At 47.9% G+C, this 20447-nt stretch overlaps 3 protein-coding genes across 14 annotated transcripts; 1 reads left to right on the top strand and 2 right to left on the bottom strand.

The window, feature by feature from the left end:
• Positions 1-234: 234 nt before the first annotated feature.
• Positions 235-16499, top strand: GLB1L (galactosidase beta 1 like). Of its 4 annotated transcripts, none has more exons than XM_039844837.1 (18): positions 235-881; positions 6003-6087; positions 6275-6441; positions 6701-6851; positions 7023-7083; positions 10764-10858; positions 10956-11130; positions 11219-11277; positions 11381-11502; positions 11612-11652; positions 11849-11967; positions 12279-12353; positions 12456-12545; positions 12691-12804; positions 13073-13204; positions 13384-13599; positions 13764-15085; positions 15189-16499. In XM_039844837.1, the coding sequence occupies exons 2-17, from the start codon at positions 6019-6021 to the stop codon at positions 14031-14033; spliced, it is 1956 nt and encodes a 651-aa protein (XP_039700771.1). In that variant the 5' UTR covers positions 235-881; positions 6003-6018; the 3' UTR covers positions 14034-15085; positions 15189-16499. The 4 variants fall into 4 exon arrangements, with proteins under 4 accessions (XP_039700771.1, XP_039700770.1, XP_039700769.1 ...); XM_039844836.1 differs by lacking the exon at positions 235-881 and adding an exon at positions 4502-4604; XM_039844835.1 differs by lacking the exon at positions 235-881 and adding an exon at positions 4560-4720.
• On the bottom strand, positions 1038-4519 carry STK16 (serine/threonine kinase 16). Of its 5 annotated transcripts, none has more exons than XM_039844841.1 (8): positions 4426-4519; positions 3878-4067; positions 3082-3301; positions 2591-2811; positions 2386-2506; positions 2174-2269; positions 1640-1761; positions 1038-1526 (listed from the first exon to the last, which is right to left on the bottom strand). In XM_039844841.1, the coding sequence occupies exons 2-8, from the start codon at positions 3961-3963 to the stop codon at positions 1388-1390; spliced, it is 1005 nt and encodes a 334-aa protein (XP_039700775.1). In that variant the 5' UTR covers positions 3964-4067; positions 4426-4519; the 3' UTR covers positions 1038-1387. The 5 variants fall into 5 exon arrangements, with proteins under 5 accessions (XP_039700775.1, XP_039700774.1, XP_039700778.1 ...); XM_039844840.1 differs by having other exon boundaries at positions 3878-4161; positions 4426-4477; XM_039844844.1 differs by having other exon boundaries at positions 2678-2811; positions 3878-4161; positions 4426-4477.
• Positions 14142-20394, bottom strand: ANKZF1 (ankyrin repeat and zinc finger peptidyl tRNA hydrolase 1). 5 transcript variants are annotated; one of them, XM_039844828.1, is made up of 14 exons: positions 20205-20358; positions 19777-19926; positions 18870-18982; positions 18545-18647; positions 18229-18422; positions 17715-17827; positions 17477-17624; positions 16959-17187; positions 16620-16769; positions 15466-15952; positions 15194-15305; positions 14899-15066; positions 14677-14762; positions 14142-14477 (listed from the first exon to the last, which is right to left on the bottom strand). In XM_039844828.1, exons 2-14 carry the CDS (start codon positions 19922-19924, stop codon positions 14354-14356), a joined length of 2175 nt encoding a protein of 724 aa, XP_039700762.1. In that variant the 5' UTR covers positions 19925-19926; positions 20205-20358; the 3' UTR covers positions 14142-14353. The 5 variants fall into 5 exon arrangements, with proteins under 5 accessions (XP_039700762.1, XP_039700764.1, XP_039700763.1 ...); XM_039844830.1 differs by having other exon boundaries at positions 20188-20350; XM_039844829.1 differs by having other exon boundaries at positions 14147-14477; positions 20254-20394.
• Positions 20395-20447: the final 53 nt, after the last annotated feature.

Here is a 20447-nt window from a genome sequence, read left to right as displayed (position 1 = left end):
GAGCTGGCCCAAAGTTCCTGGGCACAGAGCCTAGTCATAAGCTTGGGGGAAGGGAGGGAACAAGGGCCATCTCCTAGTTGTTTGTGTCACTGCACCTCCCAGCAGCTTTGCATAGCTTGTCTGTTTTGCAGCTTTGCTGAGGCCTAAGGCTGTGCCATTAAAAGTCAGGTCATCTCCCCTTTGTTTGTGCTTTCTTTCTGGCCTCAGCCTCTGCGCTAGCTTTCTGGCCTCAGCCTCTGCCCTAGCTGGTGGGAGCCTCCTGCTGGGGCCCTGGGGAAAATTTCAACTTTTCTAATAGGCACCCCAGGACCCACACCGACATCACCATATGGGGGTAGGCAGGGTTGGGGTAAGAAGCTTCAATTTGCAGAGCAAGAGATGCCAACCCTGCCCTTGCCTCCCCTCCCTGTGATTCAGGGACACAGTGCCCTTCCCTGGGGAACAGGTTTCAAGCCCAGCTAAGGCAGGGCCCCTGTTTACTCAGCAGAGTAGGCAGGAAGTGGCAGCCGGATATATTGCCATACCACACTGGCGTTATTAATCGTTAACTATGTGTGAGCTAGAACCATCTGGGAGAGACTGGGCCAAAATGGCTGTCACCTCCACTCCCTTTGCCCGCAGGCTGAGTCTGGGAGACCTGTTATGTAGCTGTCCCAAAGCTTTCTCAGATGTCTCCACCCAGAAGCCCTTGCCTGGCAAACTGGCTGGGCTGCTCTGACTAAGCTACCCACCCTTGGGAAAGAAGGAAAGAATGAGCTGAATGCCTTTAGGGGACCCTGATCACAGTTCTTGGCATAGAAGTCTACTCAAGCCAGAGCAGCTTTAAGTTTTTGACTAAGACAAGCTAGAAGGACTGCCCACTACCAACCACCATATCTAAGGTAAGGATACTTGCCCCCTGGCATGGAATGATGAAGTCATGCTATTCCTAACTCTACACCAGTACCTCTTCTTCCCAGGCTGTTCTCTTGGAAACGGCAACCAGACTTTGGGCGCCTTGTACCTCTGCTCTCACTCCAGGAACAATGAGACTAAGATCCATACCAAGCTGCTTTCACTTTATTTCTTCTATTTATACATTCTCCTGCTCCCAGATTTGGAGGCAGACCATGATGTAAGCTCAGCAGTCCTGCCCATGGCCTTTATTAGATTCTATCAGTTTCCCTTTCCCCATCCCCCACCCTCACCTGCTCCAGCTCAGACTCCCTATCCGGTTCTTAAGGATAAGAGAGCAGAGACAGAAGACTGGGCTGAGTCTCCCCATCCCCTGCCCCACCCCCAACTACAAGAGAGCAGGCCTTGATAAAAGGAGAGAGATTCTAGTAAGGGATGAGGGCCTCTTTCAAAGGCACAGGGGGCCACCTTCTCAATGTGGCCACTGGTTTGCTCAGATTTGGGTAGTGTGCTGGCCTGGAGCTGGGGGTTGCAGAGCCTCTAACTGACTGAGGATAAGAGGAATGTGAGGTCGCTGCTGGGGGTCCACAGTCATCATTGAGGCCAGCAGCTGCCGCATCGCTGAAGAATGCCTGTGGAGATAGGAGGGCAGGGTAACTGGGGGCACCCATCCCCCATGCTGAGGCTCCACCTCTGCTAGTGTCAAGGAGAGTCTGAAATACTTCATGCCCCTTTTATTGCTCACCTGGGGCTTTGCGGGATGCTGAGTTGGTTCTGTACAGCGAGGGCCACACTGTCACCTTTCTGGAACACCATGTCATAAGGGCCTTCCCCAAACATCATGGCATATAGCACACAGCCTAGGGACTGAGCATAACTTGGTTATTGCATGGAAGGGGATGATGACTCTCCTCTTAGTTCTATAGTAAAACGAGTCTACATAAGCTAAAAGGATTATGCCAACCTCAGCCACATGACACTACCAGGGCCCAGAGAAAACTGCCAGTTAGCTGGAGGCCTCCTCAACCCTTGCTTAGGCACTGCCTTCAGCCCTGACACTTAGCTGTGCCAACTCTGTTCAAAGGGCAGGGTTATACCACTTCCTGAACAATTGAGTACAGTGTCAGTGACAGTTCCCAGGAAGGAAGTCGAGGGGGATTAGGCCATACTTGGTTCCTGGGGCCCCATGCGCTTGAAACCAAAGGCCTGCTCCTCTACTCCCCAGTAGATACAGAGGAGCATTCCTCCCCACCCAGATTCCCACCCACATACTCCATACCCAGACATCAGTCCGCTCATCGATGACACAGTGGCTCTGCACGGAGAAGAGCTCTGGCGCCCGGTAGGAGATGGTGCACCGCTGGGCTGCCCAGTCCTGGAACAGAGCTCGAAAGTGGGGCACAGGCCATGGTCATGTGACCAAATTGAGGCATGCACCAGAAGTGCTCAGGGATGTGGAACAGGTGAACCAAGGACCCTAGAGACTCTTACCTGCAGGGCCAGAGCCTGGCGGGAATTTTCCACATGGATGCATGCTTGATTCATGGAACCCAAGTCCATTAAAACCGGCTGCCCCCCATCTCCAAGCAAGATATTGGTGGGCTTCAGGTCCCTGTCAGAAAGTGGAAATGACTTATGAGCATCCCTAGACAGAAAGGATGGAATCCCAGGGGGCAAAAGAATCATGAGGACTGACCCTTGGGAGGAGAGCAGAGACCTCTCATTTCTCTTGGTGGGGCTCTTCCTTTCTGCCCCCAAAAGAACACAGGGCCCTCCCACTGACCTGTGGGCATAACCCTGGGCATGAATGGCCTCAAGGCCTCTGCAGATACCCAGCAGCAGCTGAAGGATTTGTTCTTCAGTCAAGAAGTTGCCTTTGTCTTTCAGCCTTTCTATCTCGTTCCACAGCGTACCTCTCTGCAACACAAGTGTCCCGACAGTTGATGTTTTTCAAGTCTCTGCTCCCTGAACCTGATCCCTTCCCTGTGTCAAAAGCCTATCACCACACAAAACCCTTTCACCACACACACTACATACACCATAGTACCACCTTGATTCCTCTAAACCCCAAATCTTAAGTGGTCAAACCAGGACATGGCCTCTGCTTCCTAACATACTTGACTACTCACACAGCATTTCGTACATGGCTCTGTTGCAACCCCCTCCATAGCCAGGAAACTTTCTGACCTTGAAAAAGGGTAGCAGCAGCCAGGCCTCATGTTTAGTGCCCCGCTCCCTCAGACAATAAGCCACAAGGTGAAGGATGTTGGGGTGATGGAAGAGGCGATGCATATCTGCTTCTCGTTGGGCCTCCTCCCGGTCCTGCTGCTCGTGACACAGGATTCGCTTCAAGGCGTAGAAGTGTCCATCATGTAACCCCTCCACTAGATCCACATAGCTGAACCCACTGTGGGCCAAAGGGGTCAGTGAAGGACCATGGTCATCTCCCACACTGCTTGGACCCAGAGGAATTCCCTGGGGAGAAGAGGGGGTATCTTTCCCATTTAGTAGAAACCCTCCCAAGATATGGCTCTAAGAAGAGTCTGAAGACTATTACTACACTTTGAGCTCAAGAGCTGGGACACAGTAATCTTTGAGTTCCTATGGTCATAACCCAGTGCTCTGCACATGACAAATGCTCAATAAGCATTAAATGATTAATAGTCAACATTTATCAAGTGCTGTGAACCAGGCACCGGCGAGACATTTTATATGCATTATCTCATTTAAACCTCACAGCTCCATCAGTGATGCAAGACAGTAATTATCTCCATTAAGCAGATGAAGAAACCAGGGTTTATAAAGGTGGATCTATGAGGTCTGGATCCAGAATCTACTTTTCTGACTAACATGTCACTAGGGTGTCAGGTGTGTTTGAAGAGTATGTTAGAGGATAAAATCTCTATGCCCCTATCATGTGCAGACTGCTGTCCTCAAATCACCATAACCCCGGGGACTAGGTAAGTGATTTCCAAACACTCACCCCTCCCCCAGTTTCTGGATGAAGAGGTAGCGCTTATTGTCAATGATGACAGTTCCCCGAGAGCAGACACACAGCGCGTGGCCCATAGTGTCTCAGTCATCCTTCTTAAAGACGGTCTGAGGCTGCCAAAAGGTTCGTCCAGGTTAAGTGGGCTTTTCCAGGAGATGTGCTGGGGGTCCAGCGGATCATGCTGGAAAGAAAAGAACGGCAGGGTCGCAGGTCGGGCACAATCCAGATGCCCCTTGAAGTACCAAAGTTGAAAGCTCAGGCCCAGGTCTCGGAGCCTAGAGAAAACGGGTCATGGCGATACCAAGGCTGAGATGAGGTGCTTTAAAGCCTTAGGTCACCCTTCCACTACCAGACAGCTTCCTCCACCCCCAGCCCACATTTGGGCGGCCCCGGCTCCCACGCCCGTCGGGCCGCAAAGGCAGGGTACAGGGTAGTTCCGGGAAGCGGGAGGGTGCGAGGTTCCGGCCCATCCCTTGCAGAGCCCACCCCAAGCCTCGGCGCGTAGACCCCAGGTAGGCCAGCTCGGCTTCCCCACTAACCTGACACCGGCGGGAGGCAAGCGCCAGGGCACCGGAAGCAGTGGTTTCGTCATCATTCCGCGCAAGCGTAACGGCCCGTGGTAGCCTAGCAACCGCTTGGCATCCGGACGATGTGGGGGCGCGGAACTGACAGGCAGGGGGCCGGCTAGGCCTGCGGGAGGACGGGTCCCAGGACCCGGGTAAGGGTTCCACACCTGGCCTTCAGTAGGGGTCAAGACGCAGGCACCTACGCCAAGGGGGAGCAAAGCCGGGCTCGGCCCAAGGCCCCCAGAACCTCCGTTTCCCAATGCCGGAGGTAGGAGGCTTCATACCTCCCGCGCGCTGGATAGCCCACTACAGTCCTGTCCCGGGGTGTGTGCGGGGATGCAGGGAGGGGCGGGTGTTGGCGGCCTTGACCCCTGGAGCTCCGATCAGTACAACCTTGGGGGCTCTGGCCTGTTTCCCACTACCCTAGTCTCAGCGGTTAAGAGCTCAGGCTTTGAAATCAGACTAGGGTCTAAATCTGATCTTAGTAGCCTACAGGCTGTGTGACCTCGGACAAGTTATTTAACCTCTCGGATCCTCACTTTCCCTAACTGTAAAATAGATATACTAGTACCTAAGGTTAAGTGCATGAACCATGAGACCAGACTGCCTAATTCAAATCCCAGCTCTACTAAACTAGTTGTGTGATCTTGCACAGGCTACTTAATATTTCTATCCCTCCATTTCCTTATCTGTAAAAAGCAAATTATAATTATCTACCTTATGGAGTTGTTTGAAGATTAAACAATATGTAAAGTGCCTAGTACAATACCTGACACATAGCCCTCAGTGTCAATAGACAGAAGTAATCATTATAATAATACTAACCATTATTATTACGATTACCCTAATCATCACATCCCAGGCTCGAGACTGTGAAGGCAGGAGTAATGGAAATTACAAATTCCCAAGCCTCGGCAGGAAGCAGCTGTCCTTGACAGCTCTTGCCCAGGCTGGCAGGGATAAATTGGAAAGGAGTTCACATCCAAAGAAGATGAAATGGCCTGGATGGTCTCTTTTGCTGAAGTAGGCTCTTCAGGAAAAACATCCCTTTTGTAACTTGGTTCCCCCATCTGCCTCCTCTTTCAGGTCACTGGGAAGTTCTTTCTATAGTTTTCCTTGGTTCTGAACCTGTTTTAGCCCCCTGATTCTGACATGCATCCAGATTGAATCTGTTATGTGCCAGGCCCTGTGCTAGCAGCTGAGGATTCAACATGGACAAGGCACTCCCAATCCTTTGGGAGCTCAGTCTAGTAGAGCACAGCTTCTCAATCTTCAATGTGCTGAGGATTGCCTGGGAATCTTGTTAAAATACAAAGTCTGATTTTACAGGTCTGAGGTAGGACCTGAGACTGCGTTTCTAACAAGCTCTCAGGTGACGCTGATGAAGCTGGCTCAAGATATAGAGGATTTTACAAACTAGTAGAGTCGTGGGAGACAAAGTCTAGGCTAATCGCCTGCCAACTTGGGGTGGTCTCCGCCCCTTCTTGCTCGCTGAGGTTCCCTCCCAGGAATCTGCCACGTGACAGTCAAACTGCTGTCTCTGACTATAGGAGCCCTGTAAGCGCCATGGATCCCAAGAAGCCACTCTGCCTTCCCTCCCTTCTGCTGCCGCTTCTGACGCTGCTGCTGCCCCAGGTAAGATAAGAAGGTTGAACCAGACGGCTGGGTGCGGTGAGGCCGGAGCAGATGTGGCGTAGGGAAGAAAGTGAAAACAAAACAGTGGCAGACGCTAGTTCCAACTTCCCTGCTCTTGGCAGCTGACACTCCCCGCCTCCCTGCTCCTACTCAAGACCTCTGCTGAGCGAAGTCTCTCCCTTTGCAGGCAGACACTCGGTCATTCGTAGTGGACCGAGATCATGACAGATTCCTCTTGGACGGGGTTCCGTTCCGCTACGTGTCTGGCAGCCTGCACTACTTTCGGGTACCGCGGGTGCTTTGGGCAGACCGGCTGTTCAAGATGCGAATGAGTGGCCTCAACGCCATACAGTTGTAAGAAGTGCTCGGGATAGCCATGGAGGGGTGGGATTTACTCTTCCTGGCACCTGCTTCAGAAGGGTGTCAGGACAGGAAGACTGGCTGGATATGAGAAGGGTTAGAGCTCCAGGGCTTCCAGGCTAAGGGTGGGAAAGGACCCCAGAACCTCCTTCCACCAGCTTCCTGGAGATTCCTTACAATGCCTGAGCCTTTAGCTTCCTGGGCATCTCTCCAGATGACCTCCTTGGGCCTGGTTAACCTCTTCCTTTCTCAGTTATGTGCCCTGGAACTACCATGAGCCAGAGCCTGGGGTCTATAACTTTAATGGCAGCCGGGATCTCATTGCATTTCTGAATGAGGCAACTATTGCGGACCTGTTGGTCATACTGAGGCCAGGACCTTACATCTGTGCAGAGTGGGAGATGGTGAGTTAAATGGGGAAAAGAAAGAACCAAAGCCACCTATGTGGGGTTCCTAGGCTACTCCCTTCTGCCCACACCCTAGAGCCACTTCCAGCACTACACGACTTCCTCCCTTCCTACCTCCCCTAGACAACAAAACCAACATGCCTCTTTGTTGCTCTATGTTTGTCTCAGGGGGGTCTTCCATCCTGGTTGCTTCGTAAACCTAGTATTCATCTGAGAACCTCAGATCCAGGTGAGTTGAGACAAAAGATTTAACACAGAAAAAAGCAAACAATGACAAAATGGGTCAGTTGGGTGCCCAAAAGAGACCATCCCCAAATCATTTATTTAAATATTTATTGAGTATTTCCTTCATGCCCAGCAGGCTGCTAGAAACTGGGCACCAGACAGACTCAGTCCCTGTTCAATGGAGCTTATAATATAGTGGGAGAAACAGACTTTTAGAGAAACCAAAAACCTATAATATTATTGCAAGCTATAAAAATACCACACAAGAAAATAGACGAGGAGTTGACATAGTGAATAACAAAGAGGACCTCTTTTAGGTAGGAAGGTCAGAAAAGGCTTTTCTGAAAAAATGACATTCAGTTGACTTTAGGGAAGGGAAAGCTCTGGTCATATGAAGAGCGAGGTGAGAAGGACCAGGCAGTGAGGATGGTATATTCTAAGGCCCAGAGATGGGAAAGAACATGGCATGGTTGAGGCCAGCATAGCTGGAGCATAGTGGGTAAAGGAGAGAGTAGTATGATGTGAAATTGGAGATATATAGGGATTGTCGATGCAGGACCTTGCAGGCCATTGGAAGGGGTTTGCATTTATTCTCAGAACAGTGGAAAGTCATTGAAAAAGTTGAAGGAGTTTAACCAGAGATGTGACATGATCTGATTACTTTAGCCTGGACATGGAGAATGGATTAAGGGGAGTAAGGGTGGAGGTGGAGAAACCATTTGGGAGACTATGCCTGTAGTTGAGGAGAGAGATGATGGCTTCTGGACCAGGGTGGTGGCAGTGGCAGTGAAAAGAAGAAGGCAGAACTGCGATATAGGTTGGGGATAAAATCACCAGGACTTGTTGATAGATTTTGATGAAAAGGTGTCAGGGATGGGGGCAATTTGAGTAGGGTCCAGAAAGAAAGGAATGAAGTTTCTGGCCAATCGAGATGGTGGTGACGGGGAAGGTAGAGAACACCGGGAATGGTAAAGGAACGACTTTTTGTAATGTAATAGAAACTGAATGGGACCAGTTCCATTCTGATCATGTTCAATTTTTGTCACATCATACTCAAGTGAGAATATTAAGTAAGCAATGAGATGTTTAAATGTGGCATTTAGGGGGTGGTCTGAGTTAAAGATATAAATTTGGGAGTCATCAGTCTAAAGATGGCACTTAAATCCATGGGTACTGAGATATCACCTACGGAAAGAATGTAGAACTCAAGATTAAGCTCTGAGATGCTCAATATTTCAAGTTTAGATTTAATTTCAGGTGCAAATAGGAAGTCATTAGAGCAAGGGAATAATTTTATTTCATTTATACCTTTTAAAAAGATCACTCTGGTAAATGCTTTATATTTGCTGAGGACCCTCCAGGTGCTGTGCCACTTCTTAGGATCCTGGAGAGCTTTATGCTCCTTATGGCATTAGCCAAACTCGATGATGATAAAAATGATAGAGTATTGATTTGATGTAATACCAACATGCAATCTGTTTTTCTCAAGAAAACCGGTGACCTCTTCATTGTTAAATCCATAGTTATTTCTCAGGCCTCGTCCTTCTTGATCATTTAGCAGCGTTTAGCACAGTTGATCACTCTGTCCTCTGAAATAAATTCTTATCTTGGCTTCCATGCCACACTTATCTGGTCTTTACCCTTTTCCCCCACAGTCTCTCTGACCACTCCTCAGTCCCTTATTGGTTCTTCTCCATTTCCCTTTCTGCTAAATGCTTGAGTGTTTCAGGGCACAGTTCTTGGATGCTTCTCTTTTCTATGTTCGTGCCCTGGATAATTTCATCCATTTGCATGGCTTTAAATTCCATCTAATAGCTAATAACTTTGAAGTATGTATATCTAGTCAGGACCTTCTTTTGGCCTCCAAAAACTATATATCCAGCTGCTTATTTGACTTCTTTGAAATCTAAAAGGCGTAATGATACAACTAAGCTCCTGGTATTGGCTCCCAAACCGGCTATTCCTTCAATCTCCCCAGCTCAGTTAATGGCAACTCTGCATTCCAACCAATTGGACTAAACACTATGGTATAATTCTTTATGCCTATCTTTCTGTCGTACCCCACATTCAATCTATCAGAAAATCCGGTCAGCTTTACTCTCAAAATATATTGAATTCAACTACTTTTTATCACCTCCACTGCCACCACCCTGGTCCAAACCATCTCTCTCAGCGGATTATTTTAATAGCTTCCTAACTGGTTTCCCTTCTTTGTCCCTCCCCATGCAGTCTATTCTCAATACAGCAGCCAATGCGATCCTTTTAAAATAGATTTAAATATATATCAGATCATGTCATTTCTCTGCTTTAACCTCTCCAATAGGTTCTAATCTCATTCAGAATATGTACCATAGATTCCTTAAAATGGTCTGCTAGGTCTTACCTGCTTGGCCCAGCCACCTCCTTGACATCTACTCTTCTCATTGTTCACATTGGCTTCGCTGCTGTTCTTCAAACCCACCAGGCACAAGGTGCTCCCTCCATCTTCCTGTGGAATGACCTCAGTGAGGCCTTCCCTGGGCCACCCTCTAAAATTCAAGCTACCCTACCCCGCCATTTTATGTCCTCCTTCCCTGCTTATTGTTTTCCCTCGGCATTAGCTCACTATATATTTTACCTATTTATTATCTGCTTCCCTTACTGGAAAGGAAATTCCACAAGGGCAGAGATTTTTGTCTATTTTGTTCTATCTATATCCCTAAGACTTAGAATAGTGCTTGGTGTATAGTCAGCACCCATTAATATTTGTTGAATGAGATTTAATGTGTGCTTGGATTAAAGAAGGCAATACAACCTGGGTCTCCTTTATACAGAATACAATACATAAAGGAATTAAAATACAAAAATATCCTCCAAAATAGCTTTCATCAAATCTACCTTTGAGAGTCTACTATCTGTAAGGCATTGTCCTCAATGACGGAGACAAAGCAAACGAAGCTGACAAAGTTCCTGCTTACTAGTTGAGGAGACCAACAGGAAATAATCACAGAAATACATACTTAATTATAATTAGTCGTGTACTTGAAAGAGAAGTATGAGGTGACATGAGTGTGTAACAGGGATCTACCCTAATCTGAGATATCAAAGGCTTTTTTGAGGAAGTGAAATATAAGTTAAGACCTGAAGCCTGATTTGGAGTTGGCTAAGTGAAGAGGGCAGGGAGGAAGTATCAGGCAGAGGTAATAACATGCACGAAGACACTGAGGACGAATCAACAAAAATCACAAACAGGCGTTGAGAACTTAAGGTATGGTACCTAATATAATAATCTTTCAATTGATGACTTAAATCACCTGGACTCTCAGTTATATCAAAGTGCATGTCAGACATTCTTCATTTCTGTGAATTGCCATGCTATTTCATAGCAATATCAAGTATACACTGATTACATATTAATAGCTCCATAAAATGCGTTTAACATTTTTCTTACGTTTAAAAAATAAATCTATAAGAAACACTGCTTTGTTTACTATGCTCAAACTTCATTGCTATGCAAATATACAAGTGCTTAGGGTTGAGATCTTCTGGCAAGAGTAACTGCTTCTAAGATTTAGTTGTAGACAAGTGGGATGCAAACAGGAGCCCAGAGCTCAAGCAGCACTGAAGCTGCTAACATTAATGCTAGGGATGGGGGCTGTGGAGGTGGTGGCACCCTAATGAGCAGAGCACTTCTCCTTCCTTTAGACTTCCTTGCTGCAGTGGATTCCTGGTTCAAGGTCTTGCTACCCAAGATATATCCATGGCTCTACCACAATGGAGGCAACATCATTAGCATTCAGGTACACGTGGAAAGTTGACTGGGCAAGAGGAAGGTGGTGCCAGGGGTCCTTAACCTTCTCCTCATAGCCGAGTTCTACTTTTCCTTTCCCCTGGCAGGTGGAGAATGAATATGGCAGCTACAGGGCCTGCGACTTCAGCTACATGAGGCACCTGGCTGGGCTCTTCCGTGCACTACTAGGAGACAAGATCTTGCTCTTCACCACAGATGGGCCTGAAGGACTCAAATGTGGCTCCCTTAAGGGACTCTATACCACTGTAGATTTTGGCCCAGGTCTCCTGAGCAAGGGTTACGAGCGGAGTCTGGGGAAGGGGCACCTCTTCTTTGATGTTTACCTTTCACCTTTGCCTCCTTTCTGCAGCTGACAACATGACCAAAATCTTTGCCCTGCAAAGGAAGTATGAACCCCGTGGGCCATTGGTAAGGAGTCAGAAGGGAGGGCAATCAATGCAGGAGTCAGGGTTGGAAATGGGTCGAGCTCGGATCTCACCTCGCTCATGGCTCCTTTCGCTTCACATTCTAGGTGAACTCTGAGTACTATACAGGCTGGCTGGATTACTGGGGCCAGAATCACTCCACACGGTCCATTCCATCTGTAACTCAAGGACTAAAGAACATGCTGAAGTTGGGAGCCAGTGTGAACATGTAACTGGAGACACTGGGGTCAACATGAATCTGTAACTGGGTGTTGGGGATGAAAGTTAAGAATCAATGGGTCAGCTCGTACCTTTCTCTCCGCCCTCCCCCACTTCAGGTACATGTTCCATGGAGGTACCAACTTTGGATACTGGAATGGTGAGTCCAGATGGTCCTTGGGGCTGAAGCAGGGATGTAGCAATGAAGTAGAATCTGAGGGCTGGGTGGATTACTGTGTCTAGAAGCTGGATATGGCCATCGCTGCCTTCTTTGATGGCAAAACTCTGCATGAATCTTTGTTTGGTGCCTATCATCTGTCTGAAAGACATATTGAATTAAATTGATTTGACCCCAGGTGCTGATGAGAAAGGACACTTCCTTCCAATTACTACCAGCTATGACTACGATGCACCAATTTCTGAAGCAGGGGATCCCACACCTAAGCTTTTTGCTCTTCGAAATGTCATCAGCCAGGTGCCCTACCACTTCATTAAGCGCTAAAGGCTTTTATTAAGTTAGGGAAAGGGAGTGTCTAAATTGTATGTAAAGGAATCCCAGAAATCAGTGGTGGTTGTCTAGTCCAGAGAGCACTTTGAGCATCCTGTGGAAGTATTTCCCACCCATCCAAATAAGACTACCTGGGGAGATACACAGATGTGCAAAATTACAGGATCTTCATGACTCCTGAAGCCCTTCCCTGGACCCCAGGTTTAGAACTCTGTGCTAGGGTCTTGAAATAGGGGTTGTGTGGTTTTCCTATGGTTCCTGAGAGAATTTGGGCTCAGTTCCAGGAAATTCCCTTGGGACCTTTACCTCCCCCCAGCCCCAAGATGATGCTTGGACCTTTGACCCTGCACATGGTAAGCTCCTCCCCATCTCTTCTGATTCTACCCTGTTATTCTCTAAATAGCCCTGTGTTCTAAAACTTCTTATATTCTGATACTACCACCTTATTCTAATAGGATGGAAATTTGCTGAATTTCCTGTACTTCCTGTGCCCCCAAGGGCCCATCCATTCAATCTTGCCAATGACTTTTGAGGCTGTCAAGCAGGTAAGGCATAATCCCACATCCGGTTGGTCGGTAAGGTAACCTTCCTCAACAGCTGTAGCCAAAGGTTCCCTAAGTTCCGCATCTTCCACACAGTATCATATTTTATCTCTCAGTTCATCTTAAGTACTCATTCTTCTACACCCAGGACCATGGCTTTATGTTATACCGGACCTATCTAACCCGTAATATTTTTGAGCCAACACAATTCTGGGTGCCAAACAACGGAGTCCATGACCGTGGCTACGTGATGGTGGATGGGGTAAGGACCTGATTCCAAGCTACCTTGTGAGCCCATTTCCTCTCCTCCCAAGCACCCTTTAGCCTCAAGTTCCACCCATCTACCTTTTGCCACTGCCTGCCCTCATTTGGGGATAAGCTGGGAAAAGGAAGTTTGACTAAGGGTAAGGTTCCAGACTGGACTGTGACTGACAGATGGACTTCATTCTCTTTGCTCTCCAAATAAGTATCCAAATGTGGCCAAGAGCTAGATGCGGAGCTCTTCCTCTCATAGATCCTCTTATCCACAGGTGTTTCAGGGTGTTTTGGAACGAAACATGAAATACAAACTATTTTTGACGGGAAAAGTGGGGGCCAAACTGGATGTCTTGCTGGAGAACATGGGCAGGCTCAGTTTCGGGTCTAACCACAGTGACTTCAAGGTGAGCTAGCTTTGCCTACCATGCTCTTATTGACCAAACTCCCCTGGAAAGATAGGGGCCTGATGCAAAGTGGTTTGTCGGGATCTGGACATGCTGCTACTTGCATATCAGTGCTTGATTAGGGATAGTCTGGCCTTAGAGCTTATTGAACGATGAATTTTCATTTGCCTTCTTCACAGGGCCTATTAGAGCCACCAATTCTAGGGCAAAGAATTCTCACCCAGTGGCTGATGTTCCCTCTGAAAGTTGATAAGCTTGTAAAGTGGTGGTTTCCCCTCCAATTGCTGAAAAGGTCACGTCCTCAAACTCCCTCTGGCCCCACCTTCTACTCTACAACGTTTAAAATTTTAGACTCAGGCGGGGACACATTTCTCTTTCTACCTGGATGGACCAAGGTATTGCTGACAGTGGTGGTCGTGGTGGGGGGTGAGGGAGTGATAAGAGAGGAAAATCATGGAAGGGGGAGCAGAAATTTTTCTGATTAGAAAAACAAAAGGGGATGATTCTACTCCCTTTCAGAGCTGACTATTTATTTTCCTCTCTCCTCCCTCTTTCCCAGGGCCAAGTGTGGATTAATGGGTTTAACTTGGGCCGGTACTGGACAAAGTGGGGGCCACAGCAGACCCTCTACGTACCAAGACCCCTGCTGCTTCCTAGGGGAGCTCTCAACAAAATCACATTGCTGGAGCTAGAAAACGTGCCTTCCCAACCCCAAATCCAATTTCTGGATAGTCCTATCCTCAATAGCACCTCGCATAAGACATATATCTATTCCCTCTCAGCTGATACACAAAGTGCCTCTGAACCAATGGAGTTAAGTGGGCACTGAAAGAAAGGTAACCCTTGGACCTGGGACAATGGAGTGGGCAGGATCCCTTGGTACTGGCCACGGTGACCATAAGGAACTAAAGGCCACAGGCCTGAATGTAAGTACAAGTGCAGTTTCCTTGCCAAACTTTATTGTGATTAAAGTTCCAGAGACAGTACCAGCTCCACACACCTCTGTGGCCCTATCTTTGCCCTAGTTCCTGAATGCCCCTCACCCTAATATCTCAAATTCTCTAGTTTCCCGGGGAAGAAGAAACCTAGGGCCAGTGTGAATGTGCTCTCTCAAGGCCCACAGTTGGCTCCAGTTGGAGCCGTAAGAGATCAGGAAGAAGGCTTCCCAGCCCGACAGCGATGATCCTGGAGGCAGCGTGTGGAGCAGAAAGAGAAGTCAAGGTAGTGAAAGGGAATGAGGCCTTGGAGGGATGTCCCGCAACTCCAGCAGCGTCTGAACAAGAAGAAGAAAATTAGATGGACAGCTACCCCAGAAACTTTCCAAATCAAGTTCTCCCTGTCCCTCCTCTTGGCATTTCTGTTTTCATTCCAAAGGTTCGCAGAACTTCTCAAATCCCCTCAACATCCTTTCTGTGTAGGCACTCATTCTCCTTGCCCAAATATGGTCTACCCATCACTCCTCCTCCATATACCGAGCATTGACGATTGCGGAGTCAGGGACCAGAGGTGCAGGGGCTCCCAACTGGGCAGCTAGTCGGCGCTCTGCAGCCAGAGCTCTCTGAGGGGAAGAGAAGTTGTGTTAAGGACAAGTCCCCGGTGGTGGATAGGGTACCCAAGAAGTGACAGCTGCACACTGGGAAGGGATCAGACCTCTAAGGAAGTCTCACTATGGAAGAGAAAACCTCCAGCCTCACCTTCTCTCTATCGCTGAGAGCCGCAAATCGCTGCTGCTCTTCTTGCTCCCTCTTCTCCTGCTCCCGCTGCTTCCGCTGCTGTTCTTCCCGTTGTCGCCGGGCCGCCTTCTGCTCCCTTTTCCGCACAGCCTGCCGTGCCTCCATTTCTGGTGTCAGTGGCCCTGGCACCTGGAGGAGTTCCGGGAAGGTAAGACTTATAAAATCTATCTTTGGTAAAACCGTAAGAAAGTAGAAAAGATCTCGCCAGGACCTATGATGCCTTCCCACTCTGCTACTTCTTCCTTTCCCAGCTGACCTGAGCCTTGCTGTAATCATAAGCATCTGGATTCTTCTCCATGAACCTTCGGAACTCATTACGTGTTGATTTATCAGCTGCAACTGTATATGGTGGCCGGGCCCGGGAGTCCCTAGGTGAAAAACCCCCAAATTGGATTCAGCTTGCCTCCTGCATCACCTAATACCACCTACCAGACCAAGGAGAATACTGCCAAGTAGACAATGCCAACGTTAGCCTTCAGATCATCCTCTCTATACCCTAAAGGGCTCGGCATGGGTACCCTTACTTACTGGATGGTGAGGTCAGCACCTGCCTCCAGCAGCAGGCGAACCACTGAGCCTCTCCCAGCTGCAGCTGCTGCATGCAGGAGAGTGAAGCCACTGGAGCCCAATGGGGCACTGAGCAGAGACAGAACTTCAGGGTCTGTGGGGCTGGCAGCTAGCCAGAATTTCAGCATCTCAACATCTCCGGCTCGGCAAGCAGCAAGAAGCACATCCCAGAGCTCTGACTGACCAGGGGCCTTGGCCTTATCCAGTGAAGGCTCCAAAGGGACTGCATGTGCCTGGGCTGATTGTGAGAAGGCCTCATCTTCTTGAGGTTGCTGGGGAAGAGTCATATGTGGCCCAGCCTCCAGGTCTCGGCTTTTCTCCCTCTTATTCCTTTTTCTCCTTCTCCGCTTGGACAATACCTCAAACTCACGAAGATCCAGGGTCCCTATTGTTGCCTCTACTAACTCCAACTCTCCCTGGAAGTCATCTTCTTCCTCTGACCCTGAACCTAGGGAAAATTTTGACATGTCAGAACCACCTAAAGAATAAGCAGAGGGTGGAAGGATGTGGGCTGCCCTAGATGCATAAGAATATACATAGAGATAATCCAGATAATCTTGAAATGAAACTAAGTATTTGTATTTTGTCACCCAAGATAAAATAGCACATCAAGAACTGAATCCATTAATAACACATGTAGAAATGAGGCTCTCAACCCAGATAAGGACAGGCCTACAAAGAAATATACAGGGACAAGAGTCCCTAGACTCTCCCCATGAGAAGCCTTAGCATAGCGCACAATAGAGGAAAGCATGGCAGCAATGACGGCTATGCAGGCTGAGTCTGCAGCCAAGGGAGCAGCCCTTGGCATCCAATAAGAGAGAAATTCTGTGAGACTCATGCAGCACATATTCAAGTATCTACTCTGTGCTAAGATATTTCTGAGTACTGGGGATGTGTCAACAAACAAGCAATAAGATTTGGAAAGGTTACTAAACATGTCTTAGTAATTGCTAACACATATCCTATGTTATAAACAGACCTGTGTGTGTAAAGGTGTGTGTGTTGTAATAAGGCTCATCTCTAATAGGGAAGTGAAAATAGGAGATTTGTCACTGTATTTCCAGGACAGAAACCCACACAGAGATTTGAAAGTTTACAGATGGTGCTCAAACCCTGTTTGGGAGAGTGCTCATTCTGCCCCAGTGTCTCTTTTTCATCACTGGAGACCTTTCTTTCTTCCTCAACAGCCGCCTTCCTCTCTCTCATTGTCTTCCAGTGTGTCTGGGATGAGGTCCACGTGACCGTCTCCCGGGGGTCTTCTCCTGCCATAAAACAAAACATATTGCTCAAGTTTAGCCAAGGAGAAGCCAGCCCCAATTTTTCTCAATGAAGATGTGATGGGGCTGCAGTCCAAGGCCTGAAAAATCCTCTGCACAAATGAAAATCTGAGACTTGGGCTGGAAGGTACAGGAAGGTCTAGGGAGTCTGGGGGATCGGGATCTAAGACTCACCGTGGACATGCAAGGTGGTCAGTTTATGGAGCACACGCTGTAGCTCTCTGAAGGTGGGTCTGCGGGTAGCAAGGGGGATATCCCAAAGTCTGGGATCCCCCCGTTGCAGGGGTGCCCCTTGGCCTCCGAAGAACAAGGATCGGCCAGAGCGGGGGGCACGCAGCAGTATTGTCCCAGTCTCCCCCAGTGCCTTAGCCCAGTCTGGCCCTGCCAGCAGGTCTCGAACATCCTAAAGAATAGAGTAACTCAGCCCTGTATATCTTTTGTTATTTTCAAATCTCCAACCAATAAATGGCCCACATATATAGAGAGTGATAGGTAGGAGTCAACAAATTAGCACAGAGGGAGGAAGAAGGAGAAGATTAAGATTCCTGGGGATCCATCCTATTCTACCTTTGTCTCTCCGGAAATAATGAAGACTGGAAGGATTGAGGAGTCAACCTCCTTACTATACCACTTAATGAGTTGAGGGGAAAATGTGCATTAGTAGCCTACTGGATCCAGGATGCCTAACTCACCTTACATAGTGTGGCTTCATTGTAGCGCCTCAGATTGGCTCCAGCAGAGCGAGAAGCCCCACCCCGGGCATCACGAAGTCCCTGGGCTGTGCCACGCTTGGCCCGTACTGTGTAGCGGTGAAAGGTTTTGTGTGTCATCACTTCTCTTCTGTAGACAATATACACTAAGTACAGGAAACCTGGTATTCCCAGATGAAAAGGATCCATTCCATCTTTACCCCAAGCAGCACCCTCTCACCCTTGGAAAACAGCACCAGCAAAGTGCCCAGCTGCAGCCATGAGCACCACACAGTGTCTAGGACCTCCACTCTGCAGGTTCTGTAGCAGCAGTTCTGGTTCTTCTGGGGGCAGCTAGGTGACAGAGGAGCAGCACAGACATGGTATCTGTTACATTCCCTGAGAGTAAGAAACCAGGTGCCAGTGCTAAGTGCTTCGTATGCATTATTCTCATTTAATACAACCACCCTGAGGCTTGTCTCCATTTTACAAATAAGGAAATGTGAGGCTCTTAAAGCCAGTCAAAGTCAAGCAGTAGAATCGCAATCTAAACCTAGATCGGTCTGTTTCCAAACTTAATTCCATTACACTTGACCCTTCCAAGATTCAGGCTGGTTCAATCCAAGACTGCTGTCAAGCACGATACCCACACCCAATAGAAAGGAAGGGGAAAAGTGAGAAATGGACTGAGTCTATGGGGAAATCTAGGTTGAATGTTAGCTAGAGTCGAACACACAACCTGTGCTGTCACTTGCCTGGCGAGGGCCTAGGACACAGCGATAGGCATAAAGAAACTGGCCCTGGGCATTTTGGAAAAGAACTCGATGGGAGTAGAAGCCTTTGGGTCGGTTAGGCTTCTCCAACTCAACCCTCTCCTCATCCAGTATCTGTAAGTCCTCCTCACTGGCTGAGTCTGAGTCTTCGGATCCTGAGATGCTGGAAAGATCTCCTGAGAACAACATCAAATACACAAATTTAGTGCCCCATTTTTGACCTTTACTCAAGCTCCTAAACTAGGGCCCTCCTCCACTCCTGTATCCTACTCCCACACGTCTTCCCACCAGTCATCACCTGTGGAGCTCTGCTTTTCAAAGTCCAAGGCAGACAGGAGAGGCTTGTTCTTGAGACGTTGCTTTAGGTTAAACCGATGCCAGTCAAGCTTATAATGTTCCCTCTGGTAGGAGGCAATGAGGGAGGCAGAATGTGGAAATATGCCCCAGCCTGGCCTTTTATGGTACCCAAGACCAGTGACAGAACTCCAAGTATAATTGGGCAACACCAACCACCTTAGTCAAACACACACCTTTATGAATTAAAGACAAATCAAATGTCTACCTCTCTTCATCCACCACTATACTTTTGCTTCCACCATTTAGTTCTGCACCAGGCCCTTTACCTGTTCCTGCTGGTTCTGGAAGGTTTGGTCACAGGTTGAACAAAATAACTTCCCTGAAATATCCAGAGGACCCTGGAGTGCTGTTCTTTCTGGGCTTGCTCTCTCTCCTGAACCTAAATAAGGGGAGGGTAATTAGAGGTGGAAAGGGAGTGCAAATCCACAATATCTGAAATTATGTTCAGTGTCTGATATACAAAGCAGAGGAAGCTACAAAAGAAAGAGATGGGCTATCATCGTGTTCAAGGAATTTACAGTCTAGTAATTATGAAATGAATGGCACAATAACCACCTTATACAATAAATATGCTTTTAAAAAGATGTATGTAAAATGACTAGAAGGCAAACATTGTATTTAAATTAACCAAAGGGCTTTAGAGGGATCTTGCAAAAAATATATTTTGGTAAAGTTAAAATTATTTTTAACCGTGCAGAGACCACTTCCTGAATGCCAGTTCTTTAGCTTACATTTCCAATTACAGTGTGCAGTTTTGTTTTAAAAAAGGTTGAAGAAAACAAAGCCAGGGAGGAACTAAAGTTGTACAAAACCAAAAATTTGTTTTATATTCGAAAACAAGGAATGATTTGATTGGAATCCAGTTAAATTTGAACTATATTTAGGAATTTTGAAAAAAATATTTAGAAAATTTAAAGTGGTTTTTCAGGAGGTGGTGTTAATCTGACAAGACATAAGCAATAGCAAGAAACTTGTTTAGAAACAATTTAGGAGCCTGTGCTAGAAACCTAGTAATTGAATGAATTTAAGATAAATTTTATTCCATGGAAAGAGATGTCATCAAGGGCTCCTAAGCTGGGAAATAACAATAAGAATGTGTTCTCTGGAGGAGTTATAAGCTCCAAAAAGCCTTGTCATGTTCCTCACGGGTCCACCACAAATCTTTCCGGATACCTGGACAGGAAGTCCGCAGAGTCTGGGCCTGAGTCTCCGCGGGAAGTTGGCTCACCAGGCTTAAGCCGCCAAGGACCGGAGCATCCGCGCTGAGATCAAACAGGGAGACCGACGCAGGAGCCTGAGCTGCAGCTGGAGCTGGCGACATGGCTGAATAGAAAGGGGGGAAGAAATGAAGCCCCGCCAAAGCGAGATTCGACTCTTGTGTTTTCTGCCTATCTGACTAGGTCTGCCCGGCGCCGCAAGGCACCTCGGCCCTCACCCTGGACCAGGAGTCAGCTTTGGGGTTAATACGTGACCCCAGCCCGTTTTCTCAAACCCCCACCCTCGGACCACAACGAGAGTGAAATAGGGGAGCAGCCAGCTCTCAAATCGAGTCCAAAAGAATTAGAATCACTTAGGTTTTCTAACCGACCACTCTTCGTTACCCGTGCGATGAGTTCCAGCAATGACTTAACCACGTGGAGTCTTCCCCACCTTCAGAAGCTGCACCTCCGGGCCTGAGCGGCACATTTAGTATCCAGTTCGAAGCCCGGATTTCTGCAACACCACAACAATCTCGTCACTACGGAGCAGCAAAGAGGACAAACAGAGTCTCCTTCACCTGAGCCCCCGCCCCACATAGAGCGCCCTATTGGTCCTCTGACCGTTTAAGACCCGCCTCGAGCCTT

This window comes from Pteropus medius, unplaced genomic scaffold, assembly GCF_902729225.1.
Source record: "Pteropus medius unplaced genomic scaffold, Ma_sr-lr_union100, whole genome shotgun sequence".
Taxonomy (NCBI): domain Eukaryota; kingdom Metazoa; phylum Chordata; class Mammalia; order Chiroptera; family Pteropodidae; genus Pteropus; species Pteropus medius.
The sequence above is the reverse complement of the archived record's forward strand: the minus strand, read 5'-3'. Positions and strand labels throughout refer to the sequence as shown.

Bases quoted from the DNA above. Each gene is read 5' to 3' on its own strand.
- STK16 (XM_039844841.1), bottom strand. From the start codon at position 3,963: ATGGGCCACGCGCTGTGTGTCTGCTCTCGGGGAACTGTCATCATTGAC. The intron at 2,812-3,081 runs GTCAGAAAGTTT...CTTGTGTTGCAG, and splicing joins TGCTGCTACCCTTTTTCAAG to AGAGGTACGCTGTGGAACGA. The intron at 1,527-1,639 runs GTGAGCAATAAA...CTATCTCCACAG, and splicing joins AGCATCCCGCAAAGCCCCAG to GCATTCTTCAGCGATGCGGC.
- GLB1L (XM_039844837.1), top strand. From the start codon at position 6,019: ATGGATCCCAAGAAGCCACTCTGCCTTCCCTCCCTTCTGCTGCCGCTT. The intron at 10,859-10,955 runs GTACACGTGGAA...TTCCCCTGGCAG, and splicing joins GCAACATCATTAGCATTCAG to GTGGAGAATGAATATGGCAG. The intron at 11,131-11,218 runs GTCTCCTGAGCA...TCCTTTCTGCAG, and splicing joins CACTGTAGATTTTGGCCCAG to CTGACAACATGACCAAAATC.
- ANKZF1 (XM_039844829.1), bottom strand. From the start codon at position 19,924: ATGTCGCCAGCTCCAGCTGCAGCTCAGGCTCCTGCGTCGGTCTCCCTG. The intron at 15,067-15,193 runs GTCAGCTGGGAA...GAACTCCTCCAG, and splicing joins ATGATTACAGCAAGGCTCAG to GTGCCAGGGCCACTGACACC. The intron at 14,763-14,898 runs GTGAGGCTGGAG...TCTTCCCCTCAG, and splicing joins CTCTCAGCGATAGAGAGAAG to AGAGCTCTGGCTGCAGAGCG.